We start from the raw sequence: 20,796 nt of genomic DNA on the forward strand, positions 1-20,796 counted from the left end.
GGCAGTAATCTGAAACTTGCGAAGAAAGTCGTTGATTTGGAAGACAGGAGTAGATGACAGGATTATGAATCCTGGATTATAAATCCTGGGCTTGCCTGAATCCACAGAAAGTGGATTTCTATTCTTTTAATAATTTATCTGAACTCTGCTTGTCCCAACTCATCATCCATTTCAAGATTCAATTTATTGTCATGTAATAAAAACAGTGTAATATTACACAGCATTTGCTTTTGTCTGCTACAAGGCAGGCAGATTCTCCACTGGCAGAAATTGCCTGAAGCACCTCACAGTCAGAGAAAGAGAAGCAAGAGAGTCGTGTTCCCACCACCCAGAATCCCCGGTGTCGATGGATTCGCCGCAGCCCCCAGAGTCCAGCCACACAAGAGTCCAGTCCAAACTATCAGCAGCCCGAGCTCCAGATCCAAATCTCCGACACAATCAGGAACCCTTCAGCACCTGTTTCTGATACCCGCTTCCCCTTCAGCCAGCTCCTGAGCCAGTCTCCAGCAGTGCGCAGCCCGGTGGGAATCCCTCGACCACAGTCGCCAGCAGCCCACAGCCTGCACAGGTTCCTTGCCTCGAGCCACCATCAGCCTGGAACATGTACATTTCTTCAAATGCAGAACCCCTCATTGGCCTGTTGCCGTGGTCACATTCAGTGCTGGATTTAGGCAGATGCTAAACAAGCTACAGCTTAGGGCCTCACAATCTGCAGGCGCCTCAAAAATATATTAAGGTATGTTAAAACTATTTTAAAAGTTACAGTTAAGTATTGTTTCCAGCCAACCAAATGATAAATATGTAATCAGTAAATTCATTTGAAAATAATCTGTATTGTAATTTTTTAACTAGGGCCTCCAAGCTTTATTTAGCTTATAGCCTCACCGAAACTAAATCTGGCACTGGTCACAGTCTCCTCTGCTTCTCCTTCTCAAACATGGGTTGTTCTATCTGTTTTCTTATTAATGTATTCATAAGATGTGGGCACACAAGCAAGAACTTATAAAAACTCTTCAATATTCAATCTAACCTCATAATAATTCTTTCACAATTCTTATCAGAATAATATTTTTTTCAGCTGTAGAACATACAGTTCTGTGACATCCTGTGCCTTGAGCTACTCAGAAGGGTCTGGGGGGGATCATGCTCTGCTGACCATTAATGGTTCCACCGTTGAGGTTGTCAATAGTATCAAGTTCCTTGGAGTGCACCTGGCGGAGAATCTCACCTGATCCCTTATCGCCAGCTTCATAGTCAAGAAATCTGAGGAAAGTTCATCTCCCACCCTCAATCATCACTAGATTCTAAAAGTGAATGCATCGGGAGCATCGTGTGCAACTGCACCTCAGTCTGGTTTGGAAGCTGTACCTCCCCGGACTGCAAGACCCTGCAGAGGAGAGTGGAGTCAGTGGAAAAGATCATTGGGGGTTCTCTTCCTACCATGAAGGACGTCTACAACACTTGATGCAGGTGAAAGGCAATAAACATTGTGAAGGGCTCCACACACCCCTCACATCAACTGTTCTCCCTTCTGCCATCTGGTAGGAGGTACTTATGTCCAGATTGGGCAATGTATACATCTTAATATTTTAACGTGTTTAACTTCTATTCTAACTTATATTTATGTAAATAGGCTTCGTGGTCCTGGAGAAATGCTATCTCATCTTTATCGTGCGAGCATGGTATGAATGATAAATAAACATGACTTGACTAACCACATTGGAGGGCCTAGAGTCCAAACAAAGACCAGAGCAAACAATTTTCCTTTTCTCACAAGACACCAGCAAACCAGATGGTTTTTACAATCGAATAGTTCCATGGTCACCATTACAGAGCTTATCTTTTATGCAAAAGTCCAGATTTTGGTGGCACAGTTAACGCAAAGCGGTTAGTGCCAGCGATCAGGGCCGGGGTTCGAATCCTGCGCTGTCTGTAAGGGGGTTATACGTTCTCCCCGTGTCTGCGTGGGTTTCCTCTTGGTGCTCTGGTTTCCTATCACCATCTAAAACGTACTGGGGGGCTATAGGTTAAATCGGGTGTAATTGGGCAGTATGGGCTCATGGGCCGAGAGGTATGTCTAAATTAAAAATGTTTAAAATTGTCCCCTAAGTGATTGGAACTAACTTCCCTGAATCAATGATCCAGACCCCTCTAAATAACTACATATGCAAATTCGCAGATGACACTGAACTGGGTGGGAGTGTAAAGTGCGAGGAGGATGTCAGGAAATTGCAAGTGGACTTGGATAGTTTAGGGGAGTGGGCGGAAAGATGGCAGATGAAGTTTAATGTGAGCAAATGCGAGGTTGTCCATTTTGGAGGCAGAAACAAGAGAGCAGAATATTATTTAAATGGAGTTAAGCTAGGGAGTGGGGTAGTGCAAATGGATCTGGGCGTACTTGTTCACCAGTCATTGAAAACTAGCATGCAGGTTCAGCATGCTATGGGATATTGGCTTTCATAAAGAGGGGATTGGAGTATAAGAGTAGAGAAGCCCTCCTGCAGTTGTACAGGGTTCTGGTGAGACCTCACCTGGAGTATTGCGTCCAGTTCTGATCCTCCTATTTAAGAAAGGACATTCTTGCTATAGAAGGAGTGCAGCACAGGTTTATAAGGTTAGTTCCCGGGATGGCAGGATTGTCATACATGGATAGGTTAGAAAGACTGAAGCCCAGTCTCCATATGCGATGGAGTTTAGAAGGACGAGGGGAGACATGATTGAGGTATTTAGGATTATCAAAGGGCTTGACAGGGTGAAATCAGAGTACATGCTCCCAATGACGGGAGAGACGAGGACTATAGGGCATAGTTTAAGAATACAGGGAAGGCCATGTAACACAGAAATGAGGAGAATTTTTTTTTTAACCAGAGAGTTGTGGATCTGTGGAATGCATTACCACAGAGGGTAGTGGGGGCAGATTCGCTGGATAGATTTAAGAGACAGTTGGATAAGGCTCTTGTGGGCAGGGGAGTTAAGGGTTATGGGGATAAGGGTGGGATTGGTTACTGAAAGGGAAAGATCAGCCAATTGGTCCTTCGAGCCAGCACCTATTGTCTATGCTAATCCACTATCCTGAATGATAATATTATCTGTGTGAAGATCTCTGTTGACAAGATATTTCCTTAAACAGCGTTTATTAAAATCAATAGAAGTTAGATTTGGAGGTTTGGATCTGGAGTCCGGGCTGTTGATGGTTTGGACTGGAATCCACAGACACTCATTCACATTCTTCTGCTTCTCGGTCCCTGACTTCAAGAGGTGCTTCAGACAATTCCTGCTGTCAGAGAATCTGTCTACCTTACAGCAGCAAAGCAAATTCCATGTAATTTGGCACTGGTTTTTTTAAAAACATGACAATAAATGAATCCTGAATCTTGAGAGCTTTCCAAACTCTCTCACTGCCTTTGAACACAGTTCATAAACTCAAGACAATTATACTCTGTTAGAATACACCCAAATTTGGTAAATCCTCACCTTCTCCAAACTCGGTCAGCTATGACAAGCTTCTTTACAAACTAAGCAATTCTTCCCCCCCACCCCCAGCTATTGAAGTGAGAAATGAAAAGTGGCTTATACTTCTCCTGTAAATTGCCATGTCTTCATAATTAATTATGTCGCCTGTGATTAAGATTTTTCTACAGAGGAATTTCAGTACAATATTTTCATCAGCTTTGAGAGAGATGAGGAAACTTGACATAAAATATGAAAGATGGGGAAACTAGTGCAGACATGTGGAGTGATGGATTAAACCAGTATGAACAGGCTAAGCATGGAAATTAGAATGCAGGAAGCAGAGTCAGCCTATGTAAGATAAGAATCTTCTAGTCTTTTCCACAGGATCAGTGAGCCCACCTTATGAATAAGATAAGGAGATAGTCTGGATGAGATAAGGGTCTCCTAGCCCTAGACAGAAGTACCAAGTTCTACATATATAATTAGTAAGCCTTACCACAGATTTATCAAGTTATGCATATTAAATTAGTAAACCCTAGACAGGATTAACGAACTCTGCATATGAAGAGACTGTATCTGAAAGGTGTGAATGGGGACAAGGGCAATAAGGACAATGAGGATAATGACATGATAAGACACCGACAGGAAACCCCCTGGTCCTCCAAGTGCACAGAAACAGCACGTAGGCAGGCAGGATTACCTAATGCCAAACCTCTCCAGGAGGCAGAAGAATGTAAGGGGGAGGGTATTCCTATACTGAAATGAACTGTATAAAAGTTGGGTGAGGCCCAGTGTATGTGTGTATTCCCATGGTAAGGAGAAGCACCCAACTTTGCATTGTTGTTTAATAAATGTTCTTTGTTCTCAATTTTTGTCTCGAGCAATTTCTGTGAAGGTACTTCTGTTTCTAACAGCTTCTAATGCTGGGTGCAGTAAAACACACATTCTGCAACGTTGCCTGTGGCCTCTCGAACTGTCACATTTTGACTTCTGTTTGCTCTCTTCTGCTCTTTGTACAACAAAACATGGCTTGGAAGATCCCATAACATCTGCTTTTGAGTTTAAAAAAAATGAAGATTCTGCATCCTGAGCATTTTTGGGTTTATTTTATGGATTTTGGCCTGCTGGTCACAAAAAATCTCTTTCAAAATATCTTATCATATACTGTTTTTTTTAAGATTATAACCCATCTTTCTGATTTTCTGTCATACTTTAAGTCGACTTCAAGTGGACAAAACCTCAAACTGCAACATGTCGTTGAAAATTAATTTTCTGGATTCGCACTTGGACGTCCTCCCTGCTGATTCTGGTGCGGACAGTGACTAACACGGTGAAAGGTTTCACCAGGACATTGCGACCATGGAAAAGCAGTTTCAGGGCCACTGGAATCCATCAATGCCTGCTGACTATTGCTGGACACTGATGTGGGAGGCATCAGATGCCGAGTACAAACGCAAATCAGTGGCAAAACATTTTTAGGTCAGTTGAACTAACGCAACGTGTCAGCATCACCATGCGATTAAACTTGCTAAATTCTGTCAAAGTTGATTTAACGTTTCTCCAATTTCCTCATAATCCCCAATTTTTTTTCAGGAAGCAAATTGTTATCCAGTGATATTAATTATCCAGGTAATCCCATATTTTCTGCTTGGCTTTAAGCCTAGTTCATATTCCAACATCGATGTGGGGTTAGATTTGGCACATATGTATGTAGGTGGACACCTGATCCACAGTTACATCTTTCAGAGTACATTTTTGAAAGTTTAAAATAAATTTGTTGGCTTCTTTTCACCCAGTTATGCTCTGTTATGAGATGTGTTTAGAAGAAGAGATTTCACTTACTGTACACTGTGACCACCATTTTGTCCTCCTGGAAATCGTTTAATGATGGACAGGACACACTGCAGGGCACTGTGAAATCCCATTTCTGAACATTCTGGAATCGGTCTCTGATCCAGTCACTACCTTGAAGTCGGTTGGGATTTATCCCTGGTTTATATTCCACAGTCATTATTGGGTCTGGACACGTTGTATTGCAGATCACCTCCAGAGAGTCTCCAAATTTCACAACTGGGGAGTTAGTAATAATCTGAACCTCAAATCCATTCACGTTAGCTGCCAGAGAAACAATCACAGTAAGTACAGGGATCTCATTTAAACATAGGGTACAAAGAAGGTAATCCCCTGAGCCAGTTTCAAATTACAGAGTTCAGATTTATTGTCAGAGAACATACGTGACATCACATACAACCCTGAGATTCTTTCTCCTTCCGGCGAGGCTTACCACTTATTGGTAGTGCAAAAAAAAACTGTACTCATGTAAACAAACTTACTGTGCAATACAGGGAGAAAAGAGATCAATAAAGTGCAAAAGTAAGATTCTTTAAATGGGTCCCTGATTGAGTTTGTCACTGAGGAGCCTGATGGTAGACAGGTGTAGCAGCTGGTCCTGAACCTGGTGATGAAACTTTATGGGAGATTTTTTTTAAAAACACAGAGAGTTGTGGGAGCCTGGAATGCCTTGCCAGGGTTGGTGGTGGAGGCTGAAACATTAGGGGCATTTAAGAGACTTTTAGACAGGCACAAGGATGAAAGAAAAACATAGAGGGTTACGAGGTAAGGAAGGGTTTAGTAATTTTGGTAGGAAATATATAGATCAGCACAACATCAAAGGCCAAAGGGCCCGCACTGGGCTATAATATTCTATGTTAACATCTGTGGTAAACTACGGTTATGCTGCTGGCTGCACCCATCTCCTGAGACCGATCCTACCCATAGCCCTCTCACTCTGCCTTGATCTGTCAGTGACATTGACGGCTGTTCCAGACTAGAGTTAACAAAAGTCCATCAGTTTCACCATTTCATTCTTTGTGATTATTGATCAACATCAACATCTTTGTTATTTCTGGGGGGGTGGGGGGGGGGGTCATCACATCAGTTTACCCCCAGTACCCCAACTCCCTGCAACCTGCTGTCTCTGCCATACAAGCTACAAAAACCGATAAAAGTAATTTCATCAAAGCAATGGGATTGCAGAAAGGTAACGTTGAAGCACATTTGGAGCATTGATCGGTTCTGGACACTCACCTATCCGAAGAGTTTTCTTCTCCTTTCCCATCCCCTATCCCCCCCACCCCCCAATCCCAGTTTCATCTGCCCATCATCCCTTCGTGCTAAAGAAGCAGAGGGTGTTTTTAATTAAAATATTGCGACCACGGGGTCTGCGTCCAGGATGGTGGCACCTGTGTTTGGCAGCGGCCTTGAGGGGGGAGGGTTGCAGACTCTGGGGAAACAGAGGACCGGTACAGGGCACTAGAAACGAGTAGAACCCTCCACTTTGAGAAGGATAAGCGGAGGAGATGACCCTAAAGGACAGTACAGGGCAGTGGACCAGTGAGGGGTTCAGTGGCTAAAGGACCCACACAGGCTGCAGGCGGTCAGCGACTTGCGGTCAAGGGAATCATAAAGGCTGTGGGCTGCGGGAGGGAGATTGGCTCGTGGGAGCCAGGTGTCTCACTTTATGAATACTTGAATTACAAAAATCCAAGAGTAATGAATGGGTCTTCACTTTACAAAAGGTTTCATAGGAACGCTCTAGTTGCATAAAGCAGTATTTACCCATGTTGGTATTGAACTGGGATTTGTGAGGGAGCTGATGGTAAAAAGGAATCCCCCAAAGGGCCTCAGGCACTGAAGGCTTCTTGATTACATTGGAGGTTTGGACCTGGAGCTCAGGTTACCGATGATTTGCTTAATTTTCAGAGGGTGAATGGGAGGAACAAGTGGTTGGTGAGTAGTTTAAAAGAGAGACAGCAATTAAGTTAATTGGTAGAGGGCCAATAAAAGGAGGGTAAAATAAAGGAGTGGCTGTAAGGGATACTGGAATGTGAGGAGTCAAGCAAGTGCTCATTAGAAATGAAGTATTATGGGTTAAATCAGGGTGAAGGGATGCTGGAATGGGAGGAAGGGTTATAAAAGTATAATAAAATAAGGATCTTCAAAACGGGATAGCAAGTAGATAGCTTTAGCAAGTCTTGGGGATTGATTAATGAGTAAAGAACTCATTAATCGATGCCTGTCGCGCATCGGACTTGTCAGCCACAAACGAGCCTACAGCTGACGTGGACTTTTACCCCCTCCATAAATCTTCGTCCGCGAAGCCAAGCCAAAGAAAGAACAAAGACATGATATTTCCTGGCTAACAAGTTTCCAGGAAGGCACATAAACTGATAAGAAGTTAGAATCCACGTGGGCAGAATGACCTAATGCTAAACCAATCCAGGAGGCAGAAGAATGTTAGGGGGAAGGTATCTTTGTACTGAAATGAAATGTATAAAAGTTGGGTCAGCCCCAGTATCTGTGTGTATTCCCAGGGTAAGGGGAAGCACCCAACTTTACATTGTTGTAATAGTAGAATAAAAGTTCTTTGTTCTCAATATTTGTCTCGAGCAAATTCTGTGAAGGTACTTCTGTTTCTCACATGGCCATGGGGTAAGTGGATCAGGGAAGAAGTTGGGGCACAGCGGCTGGGCTTGAGAGAGGCCTGGCCTTGAGAGAGGCCTCGGCGAGCAGAGGCCAAGGAAGAAGTGTCTGTTTTGAGTTTACCTTTAATTACTCTAACTGAAATAGAGAGGCAGGTGATGGAGGCAGTTGGGGTTGTCCTGTGCTCTGATTGTGGGAGATCAGGGACAGATGTTCCTGTTGACTACACCTGCGAAAAGAGCATCCAGTTGCAACTCCTGGGAGACTGTGTTAGGGAACTGGAGTTGCAGCTGGATGAACTGTGGATCATAATGGGGGGGGGGTTGGGGCAGAGACAGTGATGGATAGAAGTTCCAGGGAGGCAGTCAAGAGTAAGGAAACTGGGTGAATATGAGGAAGGGGAGACAGACAGTGCAGATACCCCTGTGGCTGTTCCTTTCAATACTGTTTGGGTGGGGGGAAGAGGAGATGATCTGCAGGGGACAAGTCACAGTGGTCAGGTCTCGTAAGGACAGGCAGCGTCCACCACCAGGCGGTGCTACTGCGCTCCTGTTTGAAGGACACGCTACCTCCCAATCAAGGTCAAAGACTCACCCCAAGCCATCAAGGTAACCCTTGCGATTGGCCCACCTAAATCAACAGGTGCTGCAGTCCAGGCAGCCCGCCCAGACTCAGCCCTGACCTCCTCCCAATTGGCCCAGGTGAATCACCTCAGCTGACCCCTGCACTTGGCTTCAAGCCATTGGCCACAGCAGCCAACGGGGACCAGCCTGCCCCGAGTGAATGGCCCCCACCAGTACTGCCTACAGAACTATAAAGGACCATGTGCCCCTTTATTCTGCCTCTTTGGACTCCTTGTGGCATGCAAGTAGCACCTTTCACATTGTGTTGGGGTGAGTCCTGAGGTTAGGTAGCAAGAGCCGTGTCCGTACTGGTCAAAGGGCACATAGTATCACTTTGATCCTGAAGTTGAATGTGTATGTTCATGTAATTTCTCCCAGTCTCTGTCGGTTCCTCCCTCGTTATCCAAAATGTATATTTACCCCATGTGTATTGTATGAGTGTTGAGGTTTGCCTAACATATTGACCCTGTTGCCCCGTTTGCATCCCTGAAATAAACGTGTGCTTTGTACCTCAACTTTGATCTGGTTCTTAACCTGTGGGACCCACACAAACCCAAACAACAGGTCTCTGGCACAGGGGCTGGACCCTTAGCTCAGAAGGGAAGGGGGGAAAGAGGAGGGCTCTTGCAGTTGGGGACTCGCTGGTTAGAGGAGTAGATAGGAGGTTTGCCTGATGAGATCAGGCAAACCAGGGCTCCTGGTTGGTTTGTTGCCTCCCTGATGCCAGGGTCAGGGATGTCTGAGTCCACAGCATGTTGGGTAAGTATATGGATGGGAGAGGTATGGAGGGGTATGGGCTGAATCTGGGCCAGTGTAACTTGGTGGGAGAAATTGTTCGGCATGGACTAGAAGGGCTGAACTGGCCTGTTTTGGTGTTTTGTATGGTTAGAAAGAGGGTCTGCGTAGCTTCAGAGACTGTGGGGGTGCTGGAGGTGAATCCACAGACACTGTGTCTCTGAAAAGACTCTTTTGCTTCTCTTTCTCTCTTACTGTAATGGTGGCCCTTGGGGAAGGCAGAAGCCGATTATTATTATTTACATTTTCGGTATTATTACATGACAAAGGAACCTTGAAACCTTCCTCAATTGGTCCGTCTATTACCTGTGTCAGTGCTTCGCAATTCCTCAGCAAAAGGAGGTGTAAGGCGCTCCTTCCGTCCGATACACTACAGGTCACCCTTGGGCAAGGTGTCGTCCCTGTTTCGCCTCCTATTCAGGGTCATGTGAAGCCATGGATTGGAGATGGTGGATGGCTTTTACAAGCAGATTCTACAAATTGGAATCTATGGTTGTAAAACTAAAAACGCTGGGCAGATGAATCTGCTGATCAATGGCCAGTACAGACACTGCAACTAAAGAAGGCGACGGGAAACCACCCCAGTATTTTTCCCTTTGTATAATCATGAACTCAACATCGACTACAGCCTCAGCTCAAAGATGGAGCCTTCACTAAAGGAGAACAGGGGAGGCAACAACTACAATTCAGGGGGGTTGGGGTCAGAGATGTAAAGGATGGAGATGTGATTGGCCATGCCAAACAGCGAGATATCTGAATGAATGATTACCTACCAGCCTCTAACCCACTCCTCCCTTGTAATACTAAATACCTGCAAGCATTCCTCTTCCCTCTATCCTGATGCAGAATCTTGACCGGAATCATCATCTATTCTTGCCTCCACAGATGCTGTTTGACCCACTGAGTTCTTCCAGCATTCTATTTTGCTATCTCTGGCTTCTGTCCAATCAGTTCTCGCTGTAACATCCTCAAATAATTCACACAAATTTGTCAAACATGATATATTGGTAATAAGATCCATTACCTGCCTCTGATTATATTCCGCTACCCTAAGGGGCGTTATTTCACGCACCAGTGGGTGATGGTGGATGGTAGTTTTTCAGATGAGAGGCCTGTGACAAGTGGTGCAGCCTGTGACAGGCCTGTGATGAGGCCTGTGACAAGTGATGCACCACAGGATTTAGTGCTGGGTCAAGTGTCGTTTGTCACCGATATCAACAATTTCGATGAAAATGTACATGGCACAATTAGCCAGTTTGCGGATTTCACTCAAGTGTCTGATACGTAGGTAGTGAAGACAATTGCCAAAGAAATGCAGCAGGATTTTGATCATTTGGGCAGAGGAATGGTTGATAGAATTTGATGCAGGGAAATGGGAGGTGTTGCATTTTGGGCTTTCTAACGGGGGTAGGACCGACACAATGAATGGGACATGTGATAGAAGCACAGGGACATCGTACCTTGAAAGCAGAGTTACAGGTAGATAGGGTGATCAAAAATACTTTCATTGGCGCTCAGATCACAGCAGGTCATTTGGCCCATCAAGTCTTCTCTGTGAAACCTCCCCGAGCTCTCATCTCGTTCCAAGTTCCAACCTTGTCCACATATCCCATGAAATTCTGACTCGTTAGATACCTATCAATTTCCTCTTTAAATTCCCCAAAAGATCCTGCCTCCACGGCTGCATGTGGCAACAAATTTCACAAATCCATGACTCTCTGGCTAAAGTATTGAGTGTAAGGGTGGGTGGGTGGGGCGGGGGTCATTGGAGAAGCCCTATTTGGAATATTATGTTCACTTTTGGTCACCGTGCTCTCAAAATGTGAATCAGCCCCTCGAGTCTCCTATGTTCTAATCATGAGCTGATCCATCTCCCCCACTCCCCAGCTTTCTTGATGCCCTGACTAATCAAATACCTGTCAATCACTGCCTTGAATACACCCAACCACCTCTCTTCCACAGCTGCATACAGCAACCAGTTCCACAGACTCTCGCTGAATAAATTTCTCTGCATCTCTGTTTTAAATTGATGCCCTTCTATCCTGAAGTTGTGCCCTCTTGTCCTAGGGTCCCCTCCTATGGGAGTTGCAAACGATGTTGTCAATCTGGAGAGGGTGCAGAGAATTACAAGGATGTTGCCAGGACTCAGGTGAGGTTGAGATGGCTTGGGCTTTATTTCTTCATGTGATCTCGTAGGGGTGCACAAAATTATGAGAAGAACAGGGAATCTTTTGCCCAGCATAGAGGAATCATAACTTGAAATCAAAGGTGGGGGGTTGGGGTAGAGATTTAACAGGGACCTGAGGGGTACTTTTTTTTAAAAAACATAGAGGATGGTAGGTGCATGGAGCGGCCTGCCAGAGGTTGTGGTTGAGGCATGATCTATGGCAAGATAAAATTGGATAGATAGGGTAGGTTTAGATTAGAGGTGGGCAAACTTTTTTGGTCGTGGGCCACACATAAATATTTAAGGAGTCACGAGCTGAACAATAAGACCGACAGTTTTCAACCGCCTTTACAGAGCCAACGGCAGTCGGACTGGGTGGCTGAAACTCGTGGGGGAGTGCTGAGACTTCACTCCCTGTGGGTCCACACCAGCACTGATGATACTGCAACTCCAGCACAGTCACCATTATTGTTCTTTAACAGGCCACTTCAAAATGGGCAATGGGCTGCAGTTATCCTCCCTGGTTGAGAGGGGATATGGGCTAAACACAGACAGGTGGTGCAAGTGTTGGTTAGCATGGGCATGTTGGGCCAAAAGGTCTGTTTCTATGACTAGACTCCGTTATTTACTCTCACATCTGGCCAACAACAGATCTTAAATGATCCTAAATCTCCTGGAACTTCCTGCCCTCATGTCAGATGTGTTTCATTCTTTTGGTACTCTTCCAGAATTGGTAATTTGAAAAATTGCTTCCTAGTTCAGAGACTCTCAAACCACTTTATATCCACTGATCCCACCCCCTTCCCAGACCATCGTTGGGACCTTGTTTTTGTGAGAACACTTTTTTTGAGAATTTTTGTGGGTTTTTTGTAACATTTACAGCCTTATTTTACCTATTACTTCTTTATTACAGCTGTAATATTTGGCCACAAACTCTACCTATTACAAACCTGTGGTCCATCAATGGACCACAGACCGCAGGTTGAGAAACACTGCCCTAATTTAATTTACCAGAGCATCTTGGTCAATCTTAGGCACCAATAGATTCCGTCTATCTGTATTTGGAAAGGCCAAATGCTAATTGGGGGTACACTGCATAGCTTTGTGCGTGGCAAATGATGTCTTGCAAATTTAATCAAATTTTTTTTATGAAGAGGCAACCAGGAAGATTGTCATAGTCAGAGCGGTAGACATTGTCAACATGGACTTTAGCAAGCCTCTTGAGAAGGTACTCGTGGTGCATTGTTCAGGAAGGTCGGATCACACGGGATAGAGGGTAAGCTAGCCAGTTGGAAACAAAATTGGTTTGGCAGAAGGAGGAAGGTGGTGGAGGAAGGCTTTTTTTTTTCGACTGGAAGCCTGTGACCAGTAGTGGGCTAAAGAGATCGGAGCGAGGCCCCCTGTGGATTGCGGAATATACATGAACAATTTGGTTGGGAACGTTTGGTGGCAAGATTTGCAAGTTTGAAGATGACACTAATATTGAAGGTGTAGTGGGCAATGAAGGTTGACTAATATCACAACAGGATCTAGAGCAACTTGAAAATTGGGCAAAGAAATGGCAGATGAAATTTAACTCAGCAAATGCAAAGTGATTCGTTTTGGGAAGTTAAATCACAGCAAGCAGTAATTTAAAAAAGAAATTTTTAGACATAATAACGGACCCTTTTGGTCCACGAGCCCATGCTGCCCAATTAACCTGTAATTGCTGTACAATTTTTAAGGGTGGAAGGAAAAATTTCACAGTGTTGCTGGATTTGGAGGGCTTTAGTTTGAAGGAAATATATTGGAGGAACTGAAACATAAAAGTTGGAAGATGCTGTGATATAGCAAAAACATAAAAATGCTGAAGGTAACCTAACTTGTATCAGAGATCGAGAGAGAGAGATGGGAGTCAGATCTTGGAGTCTCAAACTGCTTTCAGGTTCTCCGTCCGATGCAGATGCAGCTGGAACGTTCAGGTGGCCGTGGAGAAGACGTCTTTGTCATCTGAACGTGCCAACTGAAGGAGAGCTGCGTCCGAGCGAACGTGGCTCCTGTGGACGTAGTCACTGCTGCTTTCCCTTCCCCTCTCCAAGCCCTGTATCTCTTTTGAGATCTCTTCAGACCTTTAATTTGAACCTATTTATGTCAGCATTTAATTGTGCCAACTTTGGCAGCCCTGCCTGCAGCTGTCAAGGTTCTGAGTTTTGGAAGCAATGTACTATTTTTTTAACCGAGTTTTTATTTATGTAATCTAATGCCCCCAAATAATTTTTTTAAACCGAATAAATGGTTTGCGATGTTAAAGTCACTTACTTTAACAGTAAGGCGCTGTTGTTAAATTGTTACCTACCTGATGGTGAGAGAAACAATATTTAATAGGATATTAAATCTTATATTAAATATCTGAGAAGGATCTCCAAGGTGTTTCACAACGAGTGCAAGACCGAGTCAGACAAACTGGGACCAATGCCTGAAGAGGGCGCACAAAATCAGTGAACCGGTGTGGACTCGAAAGGCCAACATGTCCTGTTTCCGCTCCGTAAATGGTTATATGGTTATATGATAAAGATGTATAACTGAGGTTTCAGGCCTGATCCTACCCTCCCAACCATATCCAATTCACACTTTTTGTCTGTACTTTTCCTCCTGCTTTTCTTCCCAGCCTGCACCTACCTGCTTTTAACTCTAACTTAGAAGAAGGGCTTAGGCCTGAAACATCACTAACATCTTTACCTTCTATGGACGCTGCGAGACCCGAGTTACTCCAGCATTTCTGCTTTCCCTGCCACAGAAGTAGCTGGAGGGGTGACTTTACAGAGTTTATGAAATATGATGAGGGGCATAGCACGTTCTTAAGGACAGCAAGGTTGGCCTAGTGGTTAGCGCAACACCTTTACCTTGCCAGCGATTGGGACAGGACCTGGGATCGAATCCTGCGCTGTCTGTAAGGAATTTATACATTCTCCCCGTGTCTGAGTGGAATTCCTTCCGGTTTCGTCCAACCCTCCAAGAATGTGCCAGTGAGTAAGGTAATGGGGTGTAAATTGGGCAGCACAGACTTGTAGGGCCGAATTGGCCTGTTACTGTGTTGTATTTCTAAATTAAAAAAAAAATTCACAGGGCAGGGAGTCTAAAACCAGAGGGCACAAGTTTAATATCAGAGGGAATAGATTTAAAGGGGATCTGAAGGGGCAAGTTTTTCCCCACTGAGGGCAGTGGATATATGGAATAAGCTGCCAGGAGTGCTGGGTACAAATACAGCACTTAATAGGCTCATGTATGGGAGAAAGATTGAGGGAGGAGGGAGAATATGGGCCAAGTAAAGGCAAAAGGGTCTAGCTCCGAAAGGCACTTTGATCAGCATGGATGGGATAGGCAGTTGAGCCTATATAACACTATCATATAATTGTCCATATTTTAAGTTAAGGCAGCAGTTGTGATCCTTTGGTGTTCAGCCTCAATCTGCATCTGGAATTCTACCACATTACTACTTTCCAAGGCATTTTTAACAACAAAATGTCTCGCTAGTCCTTCCTCGTTAATGACGAAATGTAAAGTGTACACTGTTGGATAAATCTCTCTCTGGTGAATGCCACTTATACTTCCTCTACGATACATTTGATGGTTTGGTTCATCCAATCAGGGTACAGATGAACATTCGTCTTTACTATTGCAGTTCCCTTTAAAAAAATCCCTAGGTATTTCCCCATTTCTTGTCCCACCAATCTCTTCAACACTCCTGTAACCATAAATGGGACAAAGAACTTTTGAAAGGAGTACTAATTTTAAAACATTTATTCAAGATAAGGGATGAAATTTGTATACAAAGAGGAATTAAGAACTACCAAATAGCTAAGATGATGTTAAAGCAGATGTTAGTTTAAATAATCCTTTCTTTGATATCTGGCCCAATAATGGGATAAAGAGGATAAAAGACTGTTTCATGGTTTTTTTGACTTTTGAACAAAGAGAAATTCAATATACCAAATAAAACTATTTTCATACTATCAGCTTAAATCCTATTTAAAAAAGAAATTAGGCATGAATTTTAGACTTCTGGAACAGATCCTATTTGAGGATTTAATAATTCATACATTTAGTGAGAATATGCATACGACACAATGCAGAAAAAGGAAGTATTTAAGTTAAAAAAAATTGGGGGAAAATTTAAATATAAAAATTCATGATGAGGCCTGGCCAAGATTGTACCAGGAGAGTGTAACTAGAACAATTAATGTTAGATATAAAGGGTACAATATAATTTTTTTTTTTTTTTTTTTACACTCTGTATAAATTACATGAACCCAATTCAAATTATTCTGACAAATGTTTCAGATAATGCAACAAAGAAACAGGAACCTTATTTGGTTTTGTGAAAAAGTGGGAAGATTTGAATATTATTGGAATAAATTATGAAGATAAAGACACCAAAAGATTTTTGCTTGGGGATAATTTGTCTAACTTCAATTTAGTATCAATGAAAATTTTTGAGTCAGTCGTTTCACGCAACTGTATGGAAGGTCCAAATATTTTATACAGTTGGATAGGTGGCATATGGAAATTCAAAATTGTATATCATTAGAAAAGAATACATATAATATGAATAGTGAACAATAATAAATTCAGGTGTTTTCTTTTGGGGAGGGGGATAAAATATATAATTTTGTATCATTTTTATTACATTGTATTGATGCAAGTGAAAAATAAAATTTTCATTAAAAACCCACTCCTGTAACCTACTGCTTTCCCCACACGTCCTCACATCTGGTTAAACAGTGGCTCATCCCATCAGCGGTTCCCGGAGTGAAATGGATGCAGATACCCCTCTTCTTATAATGGTTTTAGAATTTATCGAAGTTACAATGTCAACACCCGAGTTTCTCCAGGGGAAAAAGAAGGCATTTTACACCTTCTGAGCTGATCTCTGAGTTCAGTTATTGTAACAGCCAGCTCAAAGATTCCGCTGTAATGTGTTTTATATGGATTTAATTGTCAATGTGGGTTAAAGTCTCTCAAATTCTTGTTAGCTGTTTTACTGTTAATTTGCACTCAGCTTTAACACTGGAATGGTTTCGCTGTTTACAAATGGTGGCTTTATTTTATCTATTCCATTTGAAGCCTAAAATTTAAATCATTTGTACTTGGTGATGGTGAGCGACAGTGACTGTCAAGTGACCGCAGCACCACCACCAAAACCAGGCACTGTACAGTACCTACAGAATTCTTTTCGGACTTGCAATGGGTTTGTTGGAACGAAAACCCATAGGAAATAGAGGAGTACCTGTAAAAGGTCAGCTGGGAGGGTGGCAGAGAAATAAAAGCAGGGCTGGGAGCTGGAGGGAGGGAAACAGAGGAATGGGACTAAGTTCCTAGTTAAAAACAAAGTAATGCCGGAGGCAACGTGTACTTCATGTAGCCAAGATATAGAGGCATAACAAAAGTTTCTGGCTTGAGTCCTTCATCAAGGTGCGAGCACAATGTAGGCTAGAGAAGTCAATATTAATGGCTAGTCGGAAGATGAGATGCTGTTCCTCCAATCTCAGTCTGGCAGGGGCAAGAGACCATGGACAGACATGTCAGCAGGGGAATGGGCCAGGGAACTGAAATGGGTGATCTCGCCAGTGCGGCGGCCAGAGCCAAGGTACAACGCCCCTCCTTTCTCTTTCTTTCCCCTCCCCGGCCAGCCTTTGTGCCGCCAAGCTTTTACCCCCGCCCCCCGTCGTTCTGCTGGCGAGTGAGAACAGCAACTTTCCCCACCCCCGCCTTGGAGTCTGCGGGGACGAGGAGCTGCGCCCCCACCCCTTCTCAGCGTTGCTCCTTGGCGACCAAACAAAATGTAGCAAAATGCATTTCAAACGACCCATCAGCGTTGAACGCGCCGCCTTCGCGGCAAAAATGTAGCAGATGCCCGACAAAGTAACCATTCGAAGTGTTACCTCATTTAGCGTGAAAGGCGACGCGTCGCGAGTGAGGGGCCCCGTATCTTCCCAAGGACACAGCGGCCGGGGTGGGGGCTTCCCCCTGCCCCGTGTGGACTCGGCGACTGCGGAATCTGGTTACATGACGGCGCCTCAAGGACACGTCCACCTGATTTTCACGGCACAGCCACTCTGTGGGGTTGGGGGGAGGGGGGGAACGAAACCAAGATTCCCTGCCCCCTCCCCCCTCGTAATTCACCCCAAAGTGTGCTGTCTGCTACACAAGAAACCTCGCTTTTTTTTTTGCCCTTAAATGGCGCTGGTTCTAAATTCCCCCAGACCATCGCAAACAAAAAAATCAACCGTCCACATAAACTGTCAAGAACCCCCTCCCCTCCCCGCGACCGATAGATCAAAAGTGTTGTACTAACTTGTTAATCTGAACAACACAATGTAGAGCTGAACGAGTCCCCCGCTGCAAGAGAACGCGAAGCCCATGGCTCTGCCGATCTGTTCGTCGCCTCCCCAACTTGGATACTGCCCTCAGAATCGCTGAGCTGGTAAATAATGCGAATGACCCCGAGACTTTCCCGGAAACATTTAGAAACTAATACGGGAGGAAAGCCCCGGGTAACAATTCCAGCGGACGCTGAAATGGTCATAGAGTGTTGCATTGTGCAGCCAGCAGTCACGAGGGGAATGCCAATGACATGAATTTTTGGACAGGAATCTAATGTGCGGCCGAGAGGAATGTGGAGGCTGCAAAATTGGGTGTTTTCATTCGCTTTGGATTTTACCTCGACTCCCAAATCACGCAACACCACAGGTTAACCCACCAACTCGCCCCTGAGTTTTTCCCAATGTATGAATACCACCCTCCCCCTACTGTGAGAGATGAGTAAAACTAATATGAAAATATGAGAGATGAAGAAAGCTAGTATGGATATATGTGTAATGAATAAAGCCAGTATGAATAGGATAAGGGTAGATAATAGAATGTAGGAAAGTAATGTTAGTCTGAATAAGATAAGGGTCTTCTAGCCTTAGATAGAGTCCAGCAAGTAACTTAGACAGAATTAGCAAGTTCTGTATAAGGTAAGCCCTGAGGGTTGGGAAGGTGTCAATAAGGACAATAACATGATGGGATGCAGACAGGATGCCCCCTGGTCCTCCAAGTTCACAGCACGTAAGCAGACAGGATTGCCTAATGCCAAACTCATCCAGGAGGCAGAAGAATGTAAGGGGGAGGGTACTTCTGAAATAAACTGTATAAAAGTTGGGTGAGCCCCAGTGTGTGTGTGTATTCCCAGGGTAAGGGGAAGCACCCAACTTTGCACTGTTGTACAATAAATGTTCTTTGTTCTCAATTTTTGTCTCGAGTGAAATCTGTGAAGGTACTTCTGTTTCTCACAAATGGGGGCTCGTCCGGGATCCCACTCCCTCCACTGACAGAGCGTCCGACGATGAGGGTAGGTGCACCCCGGCTGATTCAGCTGGACTCATGGACGACGGGTGACTGGTCAGTGGATGAAGCGAGTGATATCCAAGAAGAGGCATTGAGAACAAATGACGGGAGGACGTTAAGGAAGCGCGCTAGAAATAGCTACTGGATCCCGGTAAGAGGAATTTTACTTACCTGTTAGTATGGGAGGAGTGAGTAGCAAGGGAAATAGTCCTAAGGAAGGACGGGACGATCAGATAACTAAGCAAAGTCCGTTAGGATTAATGCTATCTGATTGGGGTGCGGGGAGAACCGCGGGAAAGACAAACAGACCATGGTCAGGTATTGCTGTCTGGAATGGGTTAAAAACCCAGTAAAAGGGAATTCAGTATATTGATTGGCCAAAGTTCAGATCCGATGAGGACTGGATGTGTCAGGCATTGAACATCTGGCTCTATCAAAATCAAAGAGATGATATTGAGAGCAGAGAATATGCAGCCTGCTGTCTCAGTGGATCGGTTGATCAACTGGTTTTGAATGAAAAGGAATGTAAGGACAAGAAGGATGAGGAACCTTTTGTCCCTGAAACACAAGGATGGGTTGTGTTACATTCCCTTCCTCCACTTTATGCTCCTCCTATGCTCTACCCTTCTTTACCTTCCCCTCCTCCCCCACAGCTAAAGAAAGGAGAAGAAAGTAGGGGTGGTATGATGACCCGTTCACAAAGTACTAGATTACCACCTCAATTGACAAGAGAGGGAGGAGACTTTGATTCAAAACAGTGTGAGACCCTCCGGGAGGGAAGGGCAGAGACCTTTGATTCATTTCCCGGAGAGCAGGAACCTAGACATTATAAAGGAGAGGATAAGCCAGAAATTAACTAGATGAGACCTTTACAGGAAGTTCCCGTGGGAGGGAGTCTCGGTTTTGTAAATGTGCCCATGACTAGTACGGAGGTGCGTAACTTTAAGAGAGAAATAACCTCCCTGATAGAGGATTCTCAGGGATGTGCCGAACAATTAGATCAATTTTTTGGGACCAAATATATATACATGGGATGATTTAACATCGATCTTTAGGGCTCTGTTCACTTTGGATGAACGTGGAATGATTCGCCAGGCAAGGATTAGAGTCTGGGACAGGGAACACCAAGGGGGACCAGAGGCGATACCTGGGGAACTTAAATTATCCCTGGCAAAACCAAATAGGGATAAGAATACTAATGATGGTTGCGCATTAATGGAGGAATATAGGGTTAATCTGATATAAGGAATCAAGGAATCTGTTCCAAAGGGACAGAATTTTAAGAAAGCATTTGAGGTTCCCCAAGGTCCCGAGGAGACCCCCTCCGCATTTCTGAATAGATTGCATATGGCCATACAGCCAGATGGGGGTCTAGATATAGAATCCCCAGCGGATGAACAATTGGTATTAACGGGCTTCGTTACAAATTCAGCCCCAGACATTAGAAGGAAATTGCAGAAGACTGAGAACAGGGAATAACACAGCTTTTACAGATCGCACAAAGGGCATACGTCCAGAGGTCAGAGGATAAACAGAAAGGAAAGGCTAAAATTTTGATGCAGGCAGTCAAGGAAGTCGTGGAGGGACAGCAAGGAAAGGGTAGGGGCTGTGTGCCAGCTCCTGGACATTGGGAGGAGCTCCGGGAGTGGGAGAGTAGAGACCAGAGCAGGGGCAAGGGTAGAGGGGAATTCCGGGCACGACGACCGTTCCCGGGACCTCGTGGTAATCCCGGTAGGAATTGGGAAACAGGAGCATTAGTTTGCTATCATTGTAAAAAGGAGGGACATTTTAAGAGAGAATGCCTAATACGAGCCAGGGACACGCGATCTTACGCACTGATGGAAGCAGATTATGAATAGGGGGTCACGGTTCTCAGTCAATACACACCGTGGGGCTGCACGGAGAACC

The 20,796-nt window shown here is 44.4% G+C and overlaps 1 protein-coding gene across 3 annotated transcripts in view; it reads right to left on the reverse strand.

The window, feature by feature from the left end:
- The window catches only part of LOC138758496 (intercellular adhesion molecule 1-like), a 59,457-nt gene extending 41,385 nt beyond the window's left edge, over positions 1–18,072 (reverse strand). For 2 of the 3 annotated variants that reach the window (XM_069927471.1, XM_069927469.1), the window contains exons 1-2: positions 17,855–18,072; positions 5,296–5,568 (exon numbers count right to left, since the gene is read on the reverse strand). In XM_069927471.1, the coding sequence (XP_069783572.1) occupies positions 5,296–5,568; positions 17,855–17,921 (340 nt within the window). In that variant the 5' untranslated portion in view covers positions 17,922–18,072. Of the gene's footprint in view, positions 1–5,295; positions 5,569–17,441; positions 17,603–17,854 lie in introns of those variants that run through there. The other variant, XM_069927470.1, reaches the window with a different exon arrangement.
- Between the last annotated feature and the right edge of the window lie 2,724 nt (positions 18,073–20,796).

Source organism: Narcine bancroftii, chromosome 3 (genome assembly GCF_036971445.1).
Source record: "Narcine bancroftii isolate sNarBan1 chromosome 3, sNarBan1.hap1, whole genome shotgun sequence".
Classification (NCBI taxonomy): Eukaryota; Metazoa; Chordata; class Chondrichthyes; order Torpediniformes; family Narcinidae; genus Narcine; species Narcine bancroftii.